At 45.1% G+C, this 19127-nt stretch overlaps 1 protein-coding gene across 4 annotated transcripts in view; it reads left to right on the forward strand.

The window, feature by feature from the left end:
- The window catches only part of PLEKHG4B (pleckstrin homology and RhoGEF domain containing G4B), a 646071-nt gene that overhangs the window by 311185 nt on the left and 315759 nt on the right, over positions 1-19127 (forward strand). For all 4 annotated transcript variants that reach the window (XM_069620594.1, XM_069620595.1, XM_069620596.1 and 1 more), the window contains one exon: positions 16248-16341. In XM_069620594.1, coding sequence (XP_069476695.1) covers positions 16248-16341 — 94 coding nt within the window. The remainder of the gene's footprint in view (positions 1-16247; positions 16342-19127) is intronic.

Genomic DNA, 19127 nt, shown 5'->3' on the forward strand with positions numbered 1-19127 from the left:
TTGCTATTTTGCAAATGGAGTTGGTACATTACAAAAATGGAGTCGCAATCTTGCTGTCCAGGAGTGGGCACGGGAATATGGTTGTACATGCAGATATGTATTTATGAAAGGGGTGATGGTTCCCGGAGGTGTCCTCACGTGAGTGCCTCGGGGCTGGGGCCCTGGACCCGAAGCAGCCACGATTGGGCCTGTCCGGGGAGCATGGAAACAAGGGGGGGGGGTTGGATGTCCCCTCCTTCCACTCAAGTTACATTTCCTTCAACAATGTTTCACTATCTGCATACTTATTAAAGTTCGTATTAAATGCTCTTGTCTCCTACTTCACTACACTGTAAATAGTTCTCAGAATATTTTGTTATCTTGCTTCTGTATAGTGCTCTTCTTGCACTGTATGCATCCATCACCTCTTGTACATTATGTATGTGTATTATGTATGTGTATTTCTTGATTTCTTAATTTGTGCCTTATATGCCATTCTGTAACCCAAGCTGAAAGACTTCTTGCATCTACTGCGCCCTGATACCTCTGGGTCTGGCGAGCAATATAAATTAAATAAATAAATAAACAAATAAACAATAAAGATGAAAATAACTTCTCCTTGTTAAGAGCCCCAAAATGGCCTCCAACTATTTTCTATCCAAAATTCACAAGAACACCAAATACTTTCCTCCATTTAGACAGATGATCAGAGGCAATGGTTCACGGACTGGTCCGATTTCCCAGCACATTGACCGCCAGCTAAATCCTTTTGCAACTTAACAAAACGCCTACTTTAGATACACCTTAAGTGTAATAAATGCCCCCACTCACATCAGGGGGCAAGAGGACTACACAATCATCTGATTAGTGTAACTGCTCTAAATATTTCTTTCAGACACAATCTAGCTCTAGAAATTATTAAATATTTCTTTCAAGCTCGGGTCCACCAGGTATTATATCAGGTATTATATTTATAATGAAATGATAGAATTATTGGAATTCAACTTATTGGACAACCTTTTCATCTTCAGCCAAGTCCTGTATCGCCAAAAGAGGAGTGGCAATGAGTGCCAAATTTCCATCCGCTCTTGCCTTACTCTTTATGCCAGTGTTTGAACTTGAAACTAATGATGCAAATTCCTTCCTACACGTGCACAAACGTACAAATTAATCATGGGTTTACTTTGGCGCAGTACTTTTTAATTGCTTCTCAATCCCACTGAAGCCTTTATTCCTAGAACTTGCATCACATAAAGGAGCACTCAGCATTTGCCTGTCTGAGAAATAGATGAGCATGACCATCATAGTATGCAACATAAATATTGGTTGTCCTTTAATTTACCACCCTGCTAAAGTCTGTACATTCAACACCAGGATTGTAATGTAAATTAACTGATATAGTTGACAGTGCACTTAGTGATCGACCCACTCAAGTCAATAATCACACCATATGTTAAACTATGAGTGCCCAAACCACCTTTTGCTTGATATCTAATTGTAAATGAGAAAATTGACATAACTCAAAACCATTAAATTCAATTATGGGCTAATGTCACTGTGCATGTTCAATCAATGTTGTGATTTTCACTTTTGACAACCACTATTACGCATCCGTATGCCAACTACAACCAGTGTCCTGCGCGTCCTATGCTATGATGTCATTGTACTGACGTGGAGTGACACGGTCAGTCACAAATCATGCCAAAAATGTTGCTTCTCGGGTGCAATGTCCACACAAGCTTTGCGTATACATCTGCCCGTCTGCTCGCCTCCCATTTTCAACGGAATGCCGCTGCCATTAGATACTAGGTCTAACAAGACTGATTGCGTTCTTGTACAGGAATCTTTATGTTCAACTTGCAAGTAATTAAAGGAAAGGTATGCCTTAGAAATTCCTTGAAAAAACTTCCTTTAAGTTGTTCTTGGCCGTTCAACTAAACCCAAGACTGCTTTTTGTCTTTTAGATATGCCAAGCAACTTGCAATCAGGAACAGGTTGGCTATTACTCTAATTTAATTCCACAGCCAGAAGTCAAAATCTATCCTAAACTAAGTGTAAACATTATAATCTGTAGCTTTACTTCCCCACCTTCTCTTGCACATATTACTTCTGACTTTACCTTACTATTTGCTTTGTACATACATTTTGACACCAACATATCTTTACTATATTATCCTAACCTTTGTACACATCACCAAATAGTGTTTACTCTGATCATTGTGACGAATCAGCACTATTCGTCCCTTCTTCCCAAGGGGGATCCACCCTCTTTGATAATAGCGATGTGAGCCTGCTCCGCTATACCCTCCCTAGGTCTATGGGCAAGTGGCACCTTACTGGTAGTGGCTCCCCCTTAGGGGACAAGGACTTCCGTTCCTATGAGAAACTACCTCGATTTCCCAAAATATCGGCAAATATGGTACTACCTGCTGGAAAAAAGAATGCAACTTATTTATATTTGGCTGCAGGCAATGCTGAAGTGAATCTATCAAAGTGGAAAAGACATAGTCTCTTTAAGACGACACATGTATTTAACTGAGACAAGTGGAGGAAGGAGGAGGAGAAGACAGTATGGTGTGCAGGGGAATCCCCCTGATGTGATCTGCCTTGGAGGGGTGGGGCAAAGAGACAAGTCGTGTAACCTGCAACTTTCGAATCAAGGAATGCCACAGTGGGATGCCGGTAAGCAGGAGAGAATGCCAGAGAAAACAGAAGTTTCCAGGAGCTGGTGGTGGCGTGATTATGAACGCCTTGTGGTGTTTGTGAGACGTCCACTGAATGACGCTGAGACCATCATAGCTGGGAGCGTGAGAAGCTCCCTGTCACTCGCTTCTGTAGATTGCTGCAGACTGAGGGGAAGCTGATAACGTACCGCTGCCAAAAGCCAGAACGAGAGAACCAACATCACAGAAGAATACCCAATCATGTGCCGAGCCCTGCAATGTTCACCCATACAGAAGAAAGTACCATGGAGAATAGAAAAAGTTGGAGGCTGCCAGGGCAAACTTATACGAAGAGTGCAACTTGTTCCAATTATAAGAAGAATAACGAGGGAATGGAGATGATTACCCTGGAAAAGAAGGGAAAAGGTCTTATGAACAAAGAGACAGAGTGGATAAAGCAAATCCCCAGCATGGCGTCTGAGGAATGAGATAATATAATAGAGCATAAGAGAGAGCACATGAGTGGGGGAATCTAAAAGGGGATGAAGTCCCATGCAAAGTAACCAAGGATGCACTGAGAGACTGTGAAAGAGTCATAAGTAAAGACAAGCGTGTGAGAGACTATCTAAAAACTAGCTGTAAGCAGCATAACCTTAAAAAGAGCACCAAGCCCAGAAGTGTTTTACAAGAGCTGCAAGAGTTCATGGAGGAGACCTTCAGAGCTTACCAAAGAAGATTGTATAAAGAAACTCAAGTAAAAGAGAGAGACCTACATTTCCATACAGAGACCATTGGAAACTATGAGAAGTCCAGGAGAAGAAAGACCTTTTCTTGGCTGAGTTTAAGTTGGTTAAACTAGTGATAGGGCCGGGTAGAGTTAGGTTTGGACCGAGGACATCTTAACTTTGGGACTTCCTGGCGACAGACGAGCACCCTTAGTGTCTTTAGATAGTCAAGGTGATCCCTTTAGCAACAGGGAAAGTTAGGCCTTTTCATATAATTTCATTAAATAGAAATCATGATGCCTTTAATGTGTCCGACTCCTTTTTCCAACCTGCCACATCAGCCTGATTAGGGTAAACGCAATAATTGCAGATGTTCTTTTAACATGCGTCTGTAGACATGTTTGATCATCGTTAGATGACTTTTTAACACTTATTACATAGAGTAAAATGTGCCCATGACAAAGTGACTGAAAACGGATGGATGATGTAAAACCTTCAGCTAATTTATAATCCCCAAAATTGTTTAGACATATTCTTCTTTCCATAACCTCATTAAGTAAACTAGAAGTTATTATGAATCATGTAGCTTAAAAGAATTCCAAAGTTATTGCTAAATGATTGTAAGGTACTGCTAGTACCTTACAATTGCTAGCATTTCTGTTATGTTATGAAATTACTAGAGTTTACTCCACGTTGATATTACAAACTCATCCAGAGATTCTATTGATACTGATATTACTTTAATATTGTATGTATCTTTTAATCGGATTTATGTTTGTGGTGATCATCTTCTTCTTGTATCTTTTCTTTGCCTTACTTATTACTCTTCTTTACTACATATCTCGCTTGAAATAGTGCTTTGGGCGTGAAAGAAGTGTAGGCTATAGTGTGGACTAAGGAAAAGGTAATTACTAAGCATTGCAGCCTACATTTGGAATGAAGGATAATTATAAATGATGTTGGTAACCAAATTACAACTCCTGTCAACCACAATAGAATGATGTACAACACACATGCATGCTTTTACTACATGGCGTGAAAGGGAGTAATGGAAGACCTAATGGTTGCGAAGTTTGTTATTCATGTTTGATGAACTATATAACAGCTAAAATAAACACACATTGCCAAAGCCAAGAAATAAGCAGAATAGAACTGTATCCTTGTCAATATGTGGTTACTTGTGCAGTGGGGGAACAAAAGTGGGAAAGAGGCAGCCCTTCTGGAAAAGGTGATTCAGAGGTTGAGGAGCATAATTTGCAGAGGAATCTTAAAGAGCACCAATGTGTATCCCTGAAAGGTTGATAAATGCTGCTAAAACAAAGAACATTGTGAAGTTGTTGTAAAGTTGTTCAAGTTGAAGGTTACCACTGAAGCACATTCTGTATGTGAAGAGCTGTCCGGGCAGTAGAGTATACCTGGATGGCAAACCTTTGAAGTAGTAGTAGGCCTAGCATTGGAGTATACCAGGTAAATTGATGAAGTGCTAAACTGTGGTCCTGACAATCATTGTTATATCATTTATGGTGCTAAAGAAAGAATGGTATAATTCTGCTGTGGACTAGCTACATTTTTTTGATATTATTCAGTTGTGGCAACACATCCTGATGAAGCCAATTCCTGTTGCCTTGTGGAGAAGATATTTCCGAGGTTGATTCTTATGCAAAGACGAGAAAGAGCATTCTATTTTCCTTGGTATATCTTTGAGGCAATACAGACTATCCATCTGCTCAAAGAACAGGGCCTTTATCAAAGCCTGCATCTCTGGGGCCAATAACAACATGGCTGAACTTTTCAAAATCTGCAAGGAACTCTCCAATCATACTGCAGTCTCCATTTCTCCTCTGTCTTCCATGGCCTTCTGCACTGCATGTCCTCACTCTCCTCTATACCACTCCCTTCTCCCTCATCTGCTCTCAGGCTGCCATTGACCCCTGCTCCCACCTACTCTTTCTTTCCCATATCACCTGATGAGGTTACTAGATAAGTCATCTCTATGAAAGTCTCATCCAAACGGGTGCTCCCTTACTCCTCGAACTATCAAGGATACCATTGTCTCCCTTACCCCGGCCTTGTCTCATTTCTGCAATCACTCCTTTGCCACTGGATCCTTCCCCTCACTTCTCAACCACTCCTTTTTGCACCCTCTCCTCAAAAAGCTTTCTGCTGACCCCTCCTGTCCGGCTAACAACCACCCTATCTCCATCACCTCATTCCTGAGCAAACTCTTGGAGAAGCTGGGCAACTCCCAGCTTATCCACCACACTGAATCTGTTGGTTGTTTCCACGACCACCAGTCTGGCGTCCAAGCTGCCAGAGGCATGGAAACTGCACTCCTTGAACACCCATGAAGACTTGCTCTCTAGCCTCGATTCCAACTCTTTCTGGTCTCATCCTTGTTGACCTTTACTCTGCCAACCTTATAAATCAGCTCTGTGATATCCTTGGCATCACAGACCTGGCTCTGTACTGATTTACCTTCCTCTCTGACCGACCTTCCCAGGTTCAACTGGGCACTTCTCTCTCCACCATCTCACTCTCTACCTGCAGTGTCCCTCAGGGCTCTATCATCTCGCCTTGGCTTTTCAACATCTACCTGTCCCCTTTAGCCCAATATTGATGATGGTCGCTGGAGTGTGGTGATCTAATTGATCCTCAGTACATTCCCCAATCCATGGCATGCATGCAGAATTCCCTTGAAATACACGTTCACAATATGATGAATGACTACTTCCGCCCACCACCCAAGACGAGCTTTTCCACCCATCCACCCATCCAGTTGTCATGGCATGGCTAAACATTCATACAGTTATTGAGCTACAGTAGTCGCAACCTGACAGCACACTTTCAAGACATAGTGCTCGTCCCGTATCAGCTCAAGACTGATGACGGATATATGGCTATTAGGAGGTATGCAAGGACCTTTTTTGCTAGAATTTGCCTTTTATTCTATTCACTAAGCTATGTCCGTTAGGGCCCCAAAGCTGTGCCCCATACAGAGGGTTATTGTTTACACCTTGGTTTATAAAGTGGAGTAATGGATTAACTGAGCCTTCACCCACTACCACTTTGTTCTCTTTGCAGATGAGACTGTAAACCTTTGTAAGTTGTTCATCCATGTGAACCTTTAAGTTGCAGTGCATATTAAAACATAGGCCTATGTACTCTAGCATGCCATTACAAAGGATGCAGATGGCACATTCAGTTTTGGGATAGTTTGTTTTGTCAGGATGGTTGTCCATATTACTGGGGGTTTTAAAGTGGTCCCCTCATTCTGAAAAACTCTTTGGGGATAGTGCCCCAGTGAATAGTCTCTTGATTTCTGTCAGGGTTAATGTTCAGGATGGGGTTCAGACCTGTCCTCCAGGCTTGTCACGTTTGTCTTGCCTTTCTCGGAAGACTTTGTACCACTATTCCACTTAAGATGTTTGTTTCCGTCATGGTGGTTTTGCATCTTTGCCTTTTCCCTCATTTTCTTTCAACCCTTATTTTGGCCCTCTCGTCTCACACTCTTACTCTTTTACTTTCTCTGTATCTGCTTTCTGAGTCTCCAAACCACCGCAGCATTCCCGTATTATTTGTGCTTACTTTTACGTTATCCTTCTTAGGGAACCAGCCTCTCGCTCCTTGACATTTTCTCACACACTTACTCGGCTCTTCGCTTCCCTTCTGTTTTTCCTCTTAATTTTCTCTTGTGTCCTGCTTGTCCTTATTTTTCTTTGTGCCCTTTTCAACCTTTCTTCACTTGGTAATCCCTCCCCACCTCTGTTCCCTAATAGGTCCTCTGCTCTATTCCTGTTCTATCCCTCTTCTACCTTTTTACTTCTGTATTCTTTTGAGTCGTCCTCCCTCATGCTACTCTTTCTGCATTTCTTCACCCCTTTTTCTACCTTCTATCTTCCTCTTCCCAACCCAAATCTCCTCATGGAGCCCATAGGCCCGTTGGTCCCACTCCTCTTGTCTAAATTCAGATTCTTCCCCCTTCTCTAATATCCAGACAATTCTCCCACCACCTTCTTTGCACTGGCTGCTCTCTGGTGTGAGGAACCGCTCACTCACTGTAAACTACCAGGCCCCCTCGGTCTCAGACCTGTTTTTACAGACTCACCCTGATTGGCCCCTTCCTGAGGGACCTGGGTTCTTCCTGGGCAGGGCAGGACATGACTGCCCCACCAGATTGCCTTTTCTGGTCAGTCCTACCCACCACTCTTTATCAGCAACCCCTGGCTCTGAAAGCTAGGAGCCTTACATGCAGCCTGCCGTAATAGAGGTGGAAGGGCGGGTGGAGCAACACGGTCCACATTTGTCTCAACAGGAGGCCACAGCCCCACCATCTCTCTGCCTAACCACTGCTCACCCGCTGAACCCACAGCTCTCCATCCCACGGTGTAAGCCACCTCCAATAAGTCGCTCAACAAAACCTTCAGGCAGCCCGCTCAGTGGCACCAGTGCTCCGTCATTGTACATCACACCTTTACAACGGGTAAGGACCATAAGAGCAGAAATTGCATAGAGGGGGCTATCCTCTACTGCTAACTGGTTACCACTCTGCCCTGCTCCCAAAGCATCACCTCGAGCCGCTGACTGACAACATCAAAGTACATTGTTGTCTACCATCTCATTTTATAAATTGCATAAATATCCTGCTGTAAAGTGGCCCATTTGACAATAAGTCAATGCACCAGGCCGGTCTTGACAGAGTGGGTACGTAAATCACTTGGTGCACTATATAACTGGTATTTATAGCCAATGTATTTATGGCTGAGTGTGCCTTTAAAAACAGAATTATAAGACATTTCCTCAGAAATGCTCCCCTCCTACTATAACATTGTATTGTGAAAAGTCAAAAACTTAGATTATGTATGCAGGCTGCTCTTGTTGGTTTCCGGTCAATTATTTTGTCCCAATCTGGTAAGTACCTGCTATGCTTACCAAATACAAGTTTCTGATGCTTGTTAATCTGCTTAGAATCACATGCTGTGCATATGGTCCGACATCCAGTGGTAACCGCAGAGTATTGCATCTTGTCTTTCGGGGACTGAAAGGGGACGTCGGCATAGGTGTCTGTAACACTATCCCTATCGTGACATGTGGTGTACCCAAAATCCCTCACGCGCCGAGGTCCCTCAGATTGTATTTTTCACCCAGATAACTATAGCGGAGCTCTTACTAGAGACATTGTTTATCTTTACCGAATTGTCGGTTTATTCCCTGTTAAGTCACTTCGCCCAAGAAGAACATCTTCGACGAAGACTACGGGGGATTCGTCTACGGCTGTGGATTTTGGCGCCTAAAATCCGGCGGCCTGATTTTTCACATGGTCGGGCCCTCTGGCCGACCGATAAAGTAGGGAGAGTGGGGTCAGAGTGGCCATATTGTTGGTATGTCTTTCCTCCTTTCCCCCTCTTTTCCCTGTTGGTCCGGTCATCCTTCCCTTTGGTTATGGAAAAGACTCCTTTTAGATTCTGCCCTAAGTGTAGGGTCAGATATCCTTGGAAGGACGAACACAGGACGTGTAACGCCTGTCTTCCCCCTAGAGCACGACGAGAAGCGATGTGCGGCGTGCAAACTCCTTCGGCCTAAGACCCTTAAGGTGCGCCATGTAAAGCGGTGGGCTGCATAAGGTATGTCACGCGTGGAACCCCCTTTCCCCACAGCCACGCCCGCTGAAAGTGACGGGGGTACTTGGATGACCAAACGTCCGTTTTGGATTTTAGCCCTTAATGCGGACGCCACACCACGCCCGTCCCCGACCCTTTAAGTCTTGACTCTGGTCTTGCTACAGGGACAACACCCGGCGACAGGGCCGTACAAGTGCATCGCACTAAGCACACCACCCCTACGCCGATTTCGACGTCTTTGTCGAAAAAGGCAAAAGCGGCAACAGGGCCGCCGAAATCGTAGCCAGTTCTCTCAGATGGTTCAGATCCAAAGCCTTCCCCGCATCCGCAGCAGCGTTTTGCGACTGGGCAATCTAAACCACCTAAGGGTGCTACTCCGAAACCTCCACGCGTTGAAGCATGGGAGCCCGACGCTTCGACGGTCTCTAAGGCCTCGGTAGACCCGAAAACTACGGCTAGGCCTCTACCTGGAAAACCAACCGCTAGGCCCTCTAGCGCCGTGGAAGGTATTACACATGCCGATAAATCATCGGAGCGACTGTCTCACGACGATTCGGCGACTATCGAAAGCAGCATTGGAAGAATTATGGCGGCGGTGGGCCTTACCCCGGTTCTGCCTAAGGTTATGGGACAAGCCGCGGAAATAATTTCGGCGGATTGGGTTCCCGATTCTGACGAATCTTAGGATAGTCGAGTGTCTCTTTCCGGCACCCTGAGAGACTCCTTTCGACGCTGCAGGGCAGAGAACATTTTCTCCTCACGTAGGCCCGTTTGGGTCCTCTAAATGGACTACAGAAAAATTCCAAGGGTGTATGGATCGGCTGGAGCAGATTATTAGTTCTTCTGATCATCCCCCCCCTGAAAAGGGCTCGGGTAGACCCTAAACTTCAAATTCAGGAAGATCAGTTTCATGTTTTCCAACAGGAAGACCTGGTCCAGATGTACACATATAGAGATAGCTATAATGAAGAAGAAGCTTCTTTTCTGCAAAACTATGAGGACCACCAACAGGATACTACGGACAACTGGAAGGAAACCCAGCAGGAAGGTCAAGACCCATGGACACAGCAAGATCAGGACTCTGATGTTTTGTGCCTAGACTCTCCTCCGTCCACCCCGGCTCGCCAGGCCTCTCCTGTAGATGAACAAATGGCATTCAACTCCATGTTGAAAAAAGCAGCTGAATACTTTAAAATTGCCACTCAAGAGGCGGTACCTGAGCAGGATTTTGTGGAGGATATCATTAAGGAAAAACATCCGGCGAGTCAATCCATCCCCCTCCTTAACTCTGTTAAGAGAAGGGTAGCTCCCTCATTGATGTCACCAGCTCAAACATGGACAGTGAACCCGAGAGTCAAAAAATTATTTCGCCCTTCCCCTTCCGACCCTCCATACATCAAAGGGCACGCCATCCCAGACTCACTGGTACCCCTTTCCACTGGAGAATCACCACCGACACGGAATCTAAACGGCTGTATGCCCTGGGCAAACGTGTCATGTCAGCAGTCGCATACCCTATATGGGTTGCTAATAATACTACCCTATTAGGAAGCTATGCTGATGCCCAATGGAATTTGCTCCAGGAAGGCCTCCAAGAGGTTCCCGAACCCGCCAAGACAAAGCTTCTCTCCATTGTAACGGAGGGAAGACTAGTTAACCAGAATGTGGTGAAGAACACCCTGGACACTGCGGAAACTGCAGGCAGGTCTCTTGCTCAAGGGACCCTACTGAAAAGACATGCTTGGCTGCGTACATCAGGATTTAAACCTGAGCCTCAGGCCTCCCTCATTAACAAACCCATCGAGGAGACTAACCTCTTTGGGAAAGCAGTGGATGAGGCTTTTGAAACAGCCAAGAAGGAGCATGAGACTCTAAAGTCTCTGCACCAAATTACACAGAAACCCTCCTCCCAGAGGGGTTATGACTCTCGGCGGTCCTTTCGAGGGCAAGCCCGTGCTGGTCAAAACAACTACGGCACAGGTAACTTCAACACAAATCAAACATCTGGAAGCTCCACTTACTACCCCTCAAGGGGTCAGAAACGCGGCAGGGGTAGAGGCAGAGGCCCCAATCCCAGAGGAGCCACAGTCTCTGGTCAGAAATGACCACCAAGTCCAGGTCCCCTCCCATGCCACTCCGGTCGGGGGGCGATTGACATCTTTCCTCAGGGCCTGGGAGGGGATAACTTCCGACCAGTGAGTCTTAAAGACGGTTGCCCACAGTTACTGCGTGGAATTCGCCCGACTGCCACAGTTCAGACCGCCGCGCTCACGGTGCCTTTCACCGGACCATCTGGAGATTCTGATCCAAGAGGTGGAAGCACTGCTGGGAAAGGACACCATAGAAGCCGTCCCTATTCATCAGGTAAACAAGGGTATTTTTTTCAGTGTACTTCCTTGTACCCAAAAAGGATCTCACCATGCGCCCTGTTCTAGACCTGCGCCCACCGAACAAGTTTATAAAACCCCAGAAGTTTCGCATGGTAACACTGCAGGAGGTGATCCCATTGCTGAAACAAGGGGACTTCATGGCAACATTGGACATGAAAGATGCATACTTTCATATTTCAATGTTGCCAGCGCACAGGAAATATCTAAGGTTCATGATCCAGGACAGGCATTACCCATTCAAGGTACTCCCCTTTGGCATTGCCTCAGCGCCAAGGGTGTTTACCAAAGTCCTGCTAGTGGCAGCAGCACACCTGGGCAAACTATCAGTCCCAGTTAACCCTTACCTCAACGACTGGCTCATCACGGGGGACTTGTTCGACGCTTGTTTTTCGAACACCCAAAAAACAGTAGATCTCCTCTTCAGCCTGGGTTTCTCAATCAATGAAAAGAAATCCAGTTTAGTCCCCAGCCAAGTAAAACAATTTCTGGGAGCTCTAATTCGGACGGAAGACGGTTTTGTCTTCCCCTCCAATGAGAGGGTTCAGAACATGCTTTCTCAGATCCCTCAATATGTAGCCAGTCGGGAGGTGACAGTATGCAAAGCCATGCGTTTGCTAGGGATGATGGCGTCATGCATATACTTGGTTCCCCACACGCGGCTGCGCATGCGTCCCATGCAACAGTGGCTCAACAGCCAGTGGTCAGGCCAGCGGGCAATGGTAAGATCTGGTAGTTGTCTCGCCAGCCCTCGCTCTCTCTCTGCAGTGGTGGTCAAGAGAAAACCTCTTGAAGGGGAAGACCTTCACCACCCCTGCAGTAGAAGCAACTCTCATGAAGAATACAAATGGCGACTGCACGAAGACATTGTGTCCAACGTCTTCGCAGAATGGGGTTTCCCAGAGATCGACTTGTTCGCTACTCAGGAGAACGCCCAATACCAAGACTATACCTCCAGGTACCCCCAGAACCGATCCAAGGGGAACGGGCTCTGGATAACATGGTCGGGGAAATTTGTCTACGCTTTTCCCCCCCGACTCCCCTTCTCAACAAGATAGTGCACAAGATGCACCAGGAACCTGCTACCATGATACTGGTGGCCCCCATGTGGGCCCGCCAACCCTGGTTTGCTCACCTGATGGAAATGTCCCTCTCCCCACGAGTCAAGCTACCATGCCCGTACAACATGTTGTCTCGGGAGAGGGGGGAGACCCTACACCCATGCCCACAAACTCTGAATTTAGCAGCCTGGCTCCTGAGATCATAGAGTTTGGACACCTGCAACTCCCTCAGAGGTGCATGGACATACTCGGGGAAGCGAGAAAACCTAATTTACGTCATTGCTATGCCAGCAAATGGAAACGTTTTGTCATCTGGTGCAATTCCAAGGGCGTCGATCCCATTGATTGCTCACCCTCATACATTGTGCTGTATCCAACCCACCTGTTGGACACTGGGTTAGTCTTCAATTCCCTAAAGGTTCATCTGGCTGCTATGTCAGCCTACACCATATCACAACAAAAAGTATCGTGGTGGAAAATACTGGTGATCAAAGCCTTCAGGAAGGGGTTTAGAGGATTTATCCTCCCATCTCTCACCCAGCCCCTGGATGGGATCTGAATGTGGTTTTGACCAGGCTCATGGGATCCCCCTTTGATCCTATGCTTAAAGCAAGTCTGAAGGACCTGACTTATAAGACAGCCTTACTAGTGGCTATCACTTCCATCAGAAGGGTTAGCGAACTACAGGCTGTTTCTGTTCTAGACCCCTTTGTTACAGTCCACAAAGATAAGGTAGTTCTGCGCACACATCCCAGGTTTGCGCCTAAATTCATCTCAAAGTTCCTATGTGAACCAATCAATCGAACTACCCACTTTCTTCCAGAACCCTACTAACATGGCCGAAAGAAGCCTTCACACACTAGACGTGCACAGGGCAGTCATGTTTTACCTGGAAAGAACTAAACCACTAAGGAAGACTAAGCAATTCTTCGTTTCAGTGGCAGCTGGTAGAGAAGAGGATCCTGTCTCTAAATCAGCTATCTCAAGGTGGATTGTCAAATGCATCACACTATGTTACACTCTTGCTAAGAGAGAACTTCCCTTCAAGCCTAGAGCACACTCTACTCGAGGCACTGGGGCATCCATAGCATTCATTGCAAATGTTCCTCTCGAGCCCATTTGCAAAGCAGCAACCTGGAGTTCTGTACACACCTTTACAAAACACTATTGCCTAGACACTCATTCTAGGTCTGATTCTCAGGTGGGACAAGCAGTACTAAGACATCTTTTCTCTACTGTTCCTTCTCACAACCCACCTCCAACTCTGGGTACTGCTCGCTAGTCTATGCACAGCATGTGTTTCTAAGCAGATTAACAAGCATCAGAAGACATGCATTACTTACCGTAATAGCGTTTCTGATGATTGTATCTGCTTAGATTCACATGCGCCCTCACTATGTTCCTTCCATCCCTGCTCGGGGTGGAAGGAACATGGACGTATTACTACTTTCTCTCTTTATGTACTCTCACTATAGCCTTGGGCTCCCTCATGGCAGAAAAAATACAATCGGAGGTACCTCGGCACGTGAGGGATTTTGGGTACACCACACGTCACGACTAGTGTTACAGACACGCCTATGCCGACCTCCCCTTTCGGTCCCGAAAGACCAGATGCAATACTCCGTGGTTACCACTGGATGTCGGACCATATACACAGCATGTGAATCTAAGCAGATACAATCATCAGAAATGCGATTACGGTAAGTAATGCATGTCATTTAGCTCCGACAGATGTTAAATCTTCAGTCTTTTTGCAGGGAACAGACCTCTAAAACATGTGTGTAGCATTGCAACCCTTGCAGCGTCTGAGATGACCACCACCAAGTAGTGCGCACTCGAAATAGCAGGACAAGTTAGCTCATCAGTGGGCTAATTGGTATTACTAAATCAGGAATGGCGGTCAAAGAAAAATATCACATGGTGGTTCCTTATCGCCTAATTTTGTACATTGCAAAAAATTGTTCTGTGCATAGTTATTGCACAGTTGGAATAACATTTGTGTACATTTAATCATGGATACTGGAAAAAGCATCCAGGAGTCTTTGGTTAATCCTCATTTGACCCATACCCATACCAATAGCAAAGCTATAAAGTGACAAATATCTCTAGAGCACTATTGGTTAGAGGATTACAGGCGTGGGAAATAGTGGTAATGTTAAAAAGAACCAGTTTAGGAACATTGTAGCCTGAGGCGAGTGTACAGGTATATGAATAGTTGGTTCACATTAAGATGAACAGTATCGATAAAGCACATTTTAATACCAGAAGTGTGTGTACAGTGCTTGAGTGATATGAGCTTGTGTATTGGTCTCCTATGAGAAAATTGGAGAAAGACGCAGGAGCATGTTTGTCTGCACATGTAACCTACATCCCGAAGAATACCTGGGTTAATACCTTTCTGGAAAAGCCACATTTCTTAGAGAGTTCTGCAAAGAGGACATGAATGTGCAGAGAAAACTGTGGTACCAACACTATGTGGAGCAGGTTCTGTGTTCATTCATCCCTGGATTTCTTTTCACAACGTTTTTTGCCCACATTTTCTTGCTGAAAAAACGCATTTATTTTTCTTTTTTTATTATTTGGGGGGTCAAACCCTCCAAAAACCCCCTTCCCTTTTATTTATCCTGTTTCCTCCCACCAGCCCTCCCCCTTATATACCCTTACCCACGCCCCATATTTTTCAATGAGTTTTATACGGCTGGAATAATTCAGAAAAAAACTCTGCGAAAAATAAAACTGCTGATGAAAGAACGTTGTACCCTGGAGCCCAATAGATACTTAATAAAGAACAGCTGTATATTATGGTGCTGTGCATAAAGTACACTCCAAGAGTGTGTGCCGTCACTAGCTTTTGCAGCTGCTATATTATCAAATAACACAGGTGGAAATAGCCCTAAAATCACTGCAGCGGGTTATAGTCCCTTCCCTCTCTAGTGATCACATCTAGTTGCCTCATGCAGTTCAAGGGGCTAATTAAAAAAACAGAAAGAAAAAAGAAAACAAAATAAGTAGCAAAGCTACCCTGGGCCAATGATATGTAGACTGTGCCAGAACATTTCCTGCCACCTTTCACAAAGTGAACAAAGATGGAACATTGGCCAGGTGCGCAATGGGTTTCCTAACCAACCTTTTTTAGAATTCCAACAAAGGATGGTTGTGTGCCAAATTGTGTGTAAGGATCTCACTGAAAGGTTTAAAAGGTCCAAAGTAAAAGTTCTTACAGGTATCGTTAGGGCTGGGCCTTCCACATTCCCAAACGCTGTAACGTAACCAAATCAAATGTGCATTTACGAGGGTAGGTGGTAAGTTTTCCAAATCAAGCATAAAATGTTGAAAGAAAAAGGTCTCCCACAACCCTGCCTTTTCAGTCCATAGCAAGTCTTACTCTCTGCTAATCTTCTTGTGCAGCTAAAATACGGTGGGGAGTCCGCCACCCGGATCTCAAGTCTGTACTGGATTTTGATGGTTGGCTCTGTAGTTGGTCTCATGCTATGCTGTCCTTACACAAGCGCCCAGATCCATAGGATGACATGAGGTCAAGGTCTTTACGTGTTCCTCTCTAGGTTTCCCACTACCTCCCTCACTGTGTGTCCTGCCTCTAAAGTCTCCCAATCTTTGAATCAGTCGAGCAAATTATGTGCCAAATCAGTCTTTTGGACATTAATATTTCTAGAGTCTGTGACATCTTGACCATGCCTTTTCCCACTAATGTGCATTTCAGGTGCTTTGTTTTTGCATGTAAAGAAATATATGAAGCACAAATTACAATATAAATCCGTAGTGGAAATCATTGTTTTTTCTTTTTTCTTTCTAGGAAGGACGTTCGGGATCTGGGACTAGTTGTTTTGGTAGATTATCGCAAGTGCCAACTTATTCCTGTACTTTTCAAGAGTCTCATAAGATTACAGGTAAATGAAAGTACATTTATTGATGAACATTCATTGCCTCTTTTGAATTTCAGAGTTTGAAAGACTTGATGTGATACTAAATGGAACAGCCTATACACGGAACACATTTACATTTCTTTGTCTGACTGTTGTAAATGGAGGTCCACTTTTGTTAGGAAGTAAGACCTGGCCCAATGTCACCAGGTGGAGTAATAGATATTTGAGGTGTACCTGCTGAAGCATCAGGTGCTCCTTTTGAAATTCATCCATGGCCTAGCCCTCCACATCTTTCTCTGCTGTCCTGCTTGGACTCTCCACTCTGTTAATAGTCCACCTCTTCCCCACAAACACCTACACTGCCACCTGTGAAGGCATCATGAAGCAAGACAGACGACAGATTCACATTTTTGCTCAACATATGTTTATTTAACTTAAAAGGCAGGGTGGAGTAAGGCCTAACTTGCCCTATGCTAAGGTGGGATTTCCCTACAGGAAGAAACCTGAAGATAGTCTGTGTCAGGATACCCAACTTAAGTCTCTGACTGTGTCCAAAACCTATATCTGCCCCCTCACAACTAATTGTAATCAATGTGTAGGGATGCCAGTCTCAAAAGAATAGTGTTAAAAAATAAAAGTTCAGTGCTTCTCGCTCTTAGATTAGGATCAGCTTCACCTTGCCCAAGTTCAAAGTCGTTCTCAAAGTATTGGGATTCCCTTCCCCATGAGTTCAAACCTTCTTGCTTCCAAATTAACGAAGTTCCTTGGGACCACTCCAAATTTGTGGTTTCCTTCCCCCAACAGTTCAAACTTCCAACTTTCAAAAATAGACACAATCCCCTGGGACCCCTTCAGTCAGCTATCAAACAGAATACAAACCTGCTTCTTATCTTCAGTTTCCTTGTTAAAAGAAATGTAGCAACATGTAAGCTATACTTCAAATATGCTTTCTTTGGCTTTTCAGGAATCAACACAGTTTGGTTTCTTTAATCTCAGTTTCTTAAAGTTGTAACAAATCATGAACTTGACTTCAAATATACATTCATTTTCTTTTCACATATTGGGCACTCGGTCTAGGCGCAGTTTTCGGACCACACGGTCCACGCATTGCAGGTCACGCAACATTTAGCCACTGGTTCCATATGGCAGTGATACTTGGTTGATTCCTCATTGACATAGGCTTCAGACGCTGTCCCGTGGCTGCTTTAGCCACCATACACTTTATTGTTCTCTGTTGTATTTCCCCAGTTCTTACCAACACATTTCACTCTGTTTATTAAGCCTGCCCCCCTCTGGACTTTGGGCTACTCTTCTATTTTTACTTTGTACCTCCTTAGTACTTTCCTGGCTTTGCTTTTACTCGTTTCCCTTGTTTCACACAATGTACTTCTTGACTCTTATTTCATTCACCACTTTACTTTCGCTCCATTCATGAGCATTCCACTAGCTTTGTGCAGCGTTCACAATTATATTCAATGCTTTTAACTCTGCATTATTCACCATTGCTTTCCATACTTTCCCAGTGCTTGACATTCATTTTTACTCTGTTCGGAATTCATAAGTGCTTTCACTCTGTTGCACTTCATTCAATATTTTAATAATATTGGTGCCGGCATCCAACAGTACTTTTTAATGTTGCTTTTCACTTGGCAGCTGCAAAGGACTCTGTTCAACGTTGCCAGAGCACACCGGTCAGAGTGTATATTCGCTTGACGCTCACCGGTGGCATACAGCAGCGTTATTCCTCCTGGCGTCATTTGCAACAGGCTTCTCCAGGCTTCCACTTCTTCCCTGTCTTCTCCCAACTCCGACTTCCTCTCGCTGTCTGTACCGCACGTAGCGCCCGCTTTCCTGACTTCTCTCAGCGGCGGCGGTCACTGGGAGCTTCATTGATTCTCCCCACCAGACCCGCTATGGCAGATTGCAGGAACTCTGGACCCTCGCACAGACGACCACAGCTACAGTGTCCTCTTCACCTGCGCAGCACTGCTCCAGCCTTCTGGGTCTCCAGTTTCCTTTATTCCAGCTCGTTCCTCTCCCTTCTGAATGTCGGGCATGTTCATATAGTTCAGGTGTGGGTCCTTAAGTTCTCTTGCCTGACTGGAGAACTCCATTATGCAGACATGCCTGGTTGTTTCTCTGATGTGCCTCCACAGTCGTCCCCCTCGTCTCAGTACCAGAGTGGTGTTTGAAATTGTCTGATTTAATAAACAAAACCTTTTTATCTCTGTTTCGTCTCTAATGTATGTGTGTGTTCATGAAATGAGGATGTGTCCTCATAGCTGGTCTCTTCCTCATCCCAGTACTAAGATGTTGTTTCTGGGGAACCGATTGAGAGGAGGATAAGGGAAATGGGTTGACAATATTCCACAAAGGCTTTGGGGATAGTGGGCTCATTGTGAAAGGGAAAGGGGGACACCGTGTCTCACCTAAGGACGTTCACAGCCCATTCCCCAAGTTACCTGCACCCAGGTGATCCTCCCTTGCATATCCACCCCCAGGGTCTGGATCCAAAAGCGCTGGCCGCCTGAGTGGAGGAGTTCGGGGAAAAAGTGAGGATGCCCTCAGGATCCTCACACTTTCCCTAGCCCCCCAAGTCCTTTACTTTACTGGCCCATCATTACTGGCACAAAGGTGAAACCTGTACCTTCAGCCTTACCCTCCAACCTTTCTGCCATGCTTGTACTGGATATAAAAATTAGATAATGTAACTGCTTGCAGCCCGCAGCCTAATTATATATCTCATTTATGTATGCCATTGCTGTTATGTTTTGTCCTATATCAATGTCCTATGCCCCCAACATCCAGCC

Source organism: Ambystoma mexicanum, chromosome 5q, assembly GCF_040938575.1.
Source record: "Ambystoma mexicanum isolate Mex_15411 chromosome 5q, UKY_AmexF1_1, whole genome shotgun sequence".
In the NCBI taxonomy this organism is placed as follows: Eukaryota; Metazoa; Chordata; class Amphibia; order Caudata; family Ambystomatidae; genus Ambystoma; species Ambystoma mexicanum.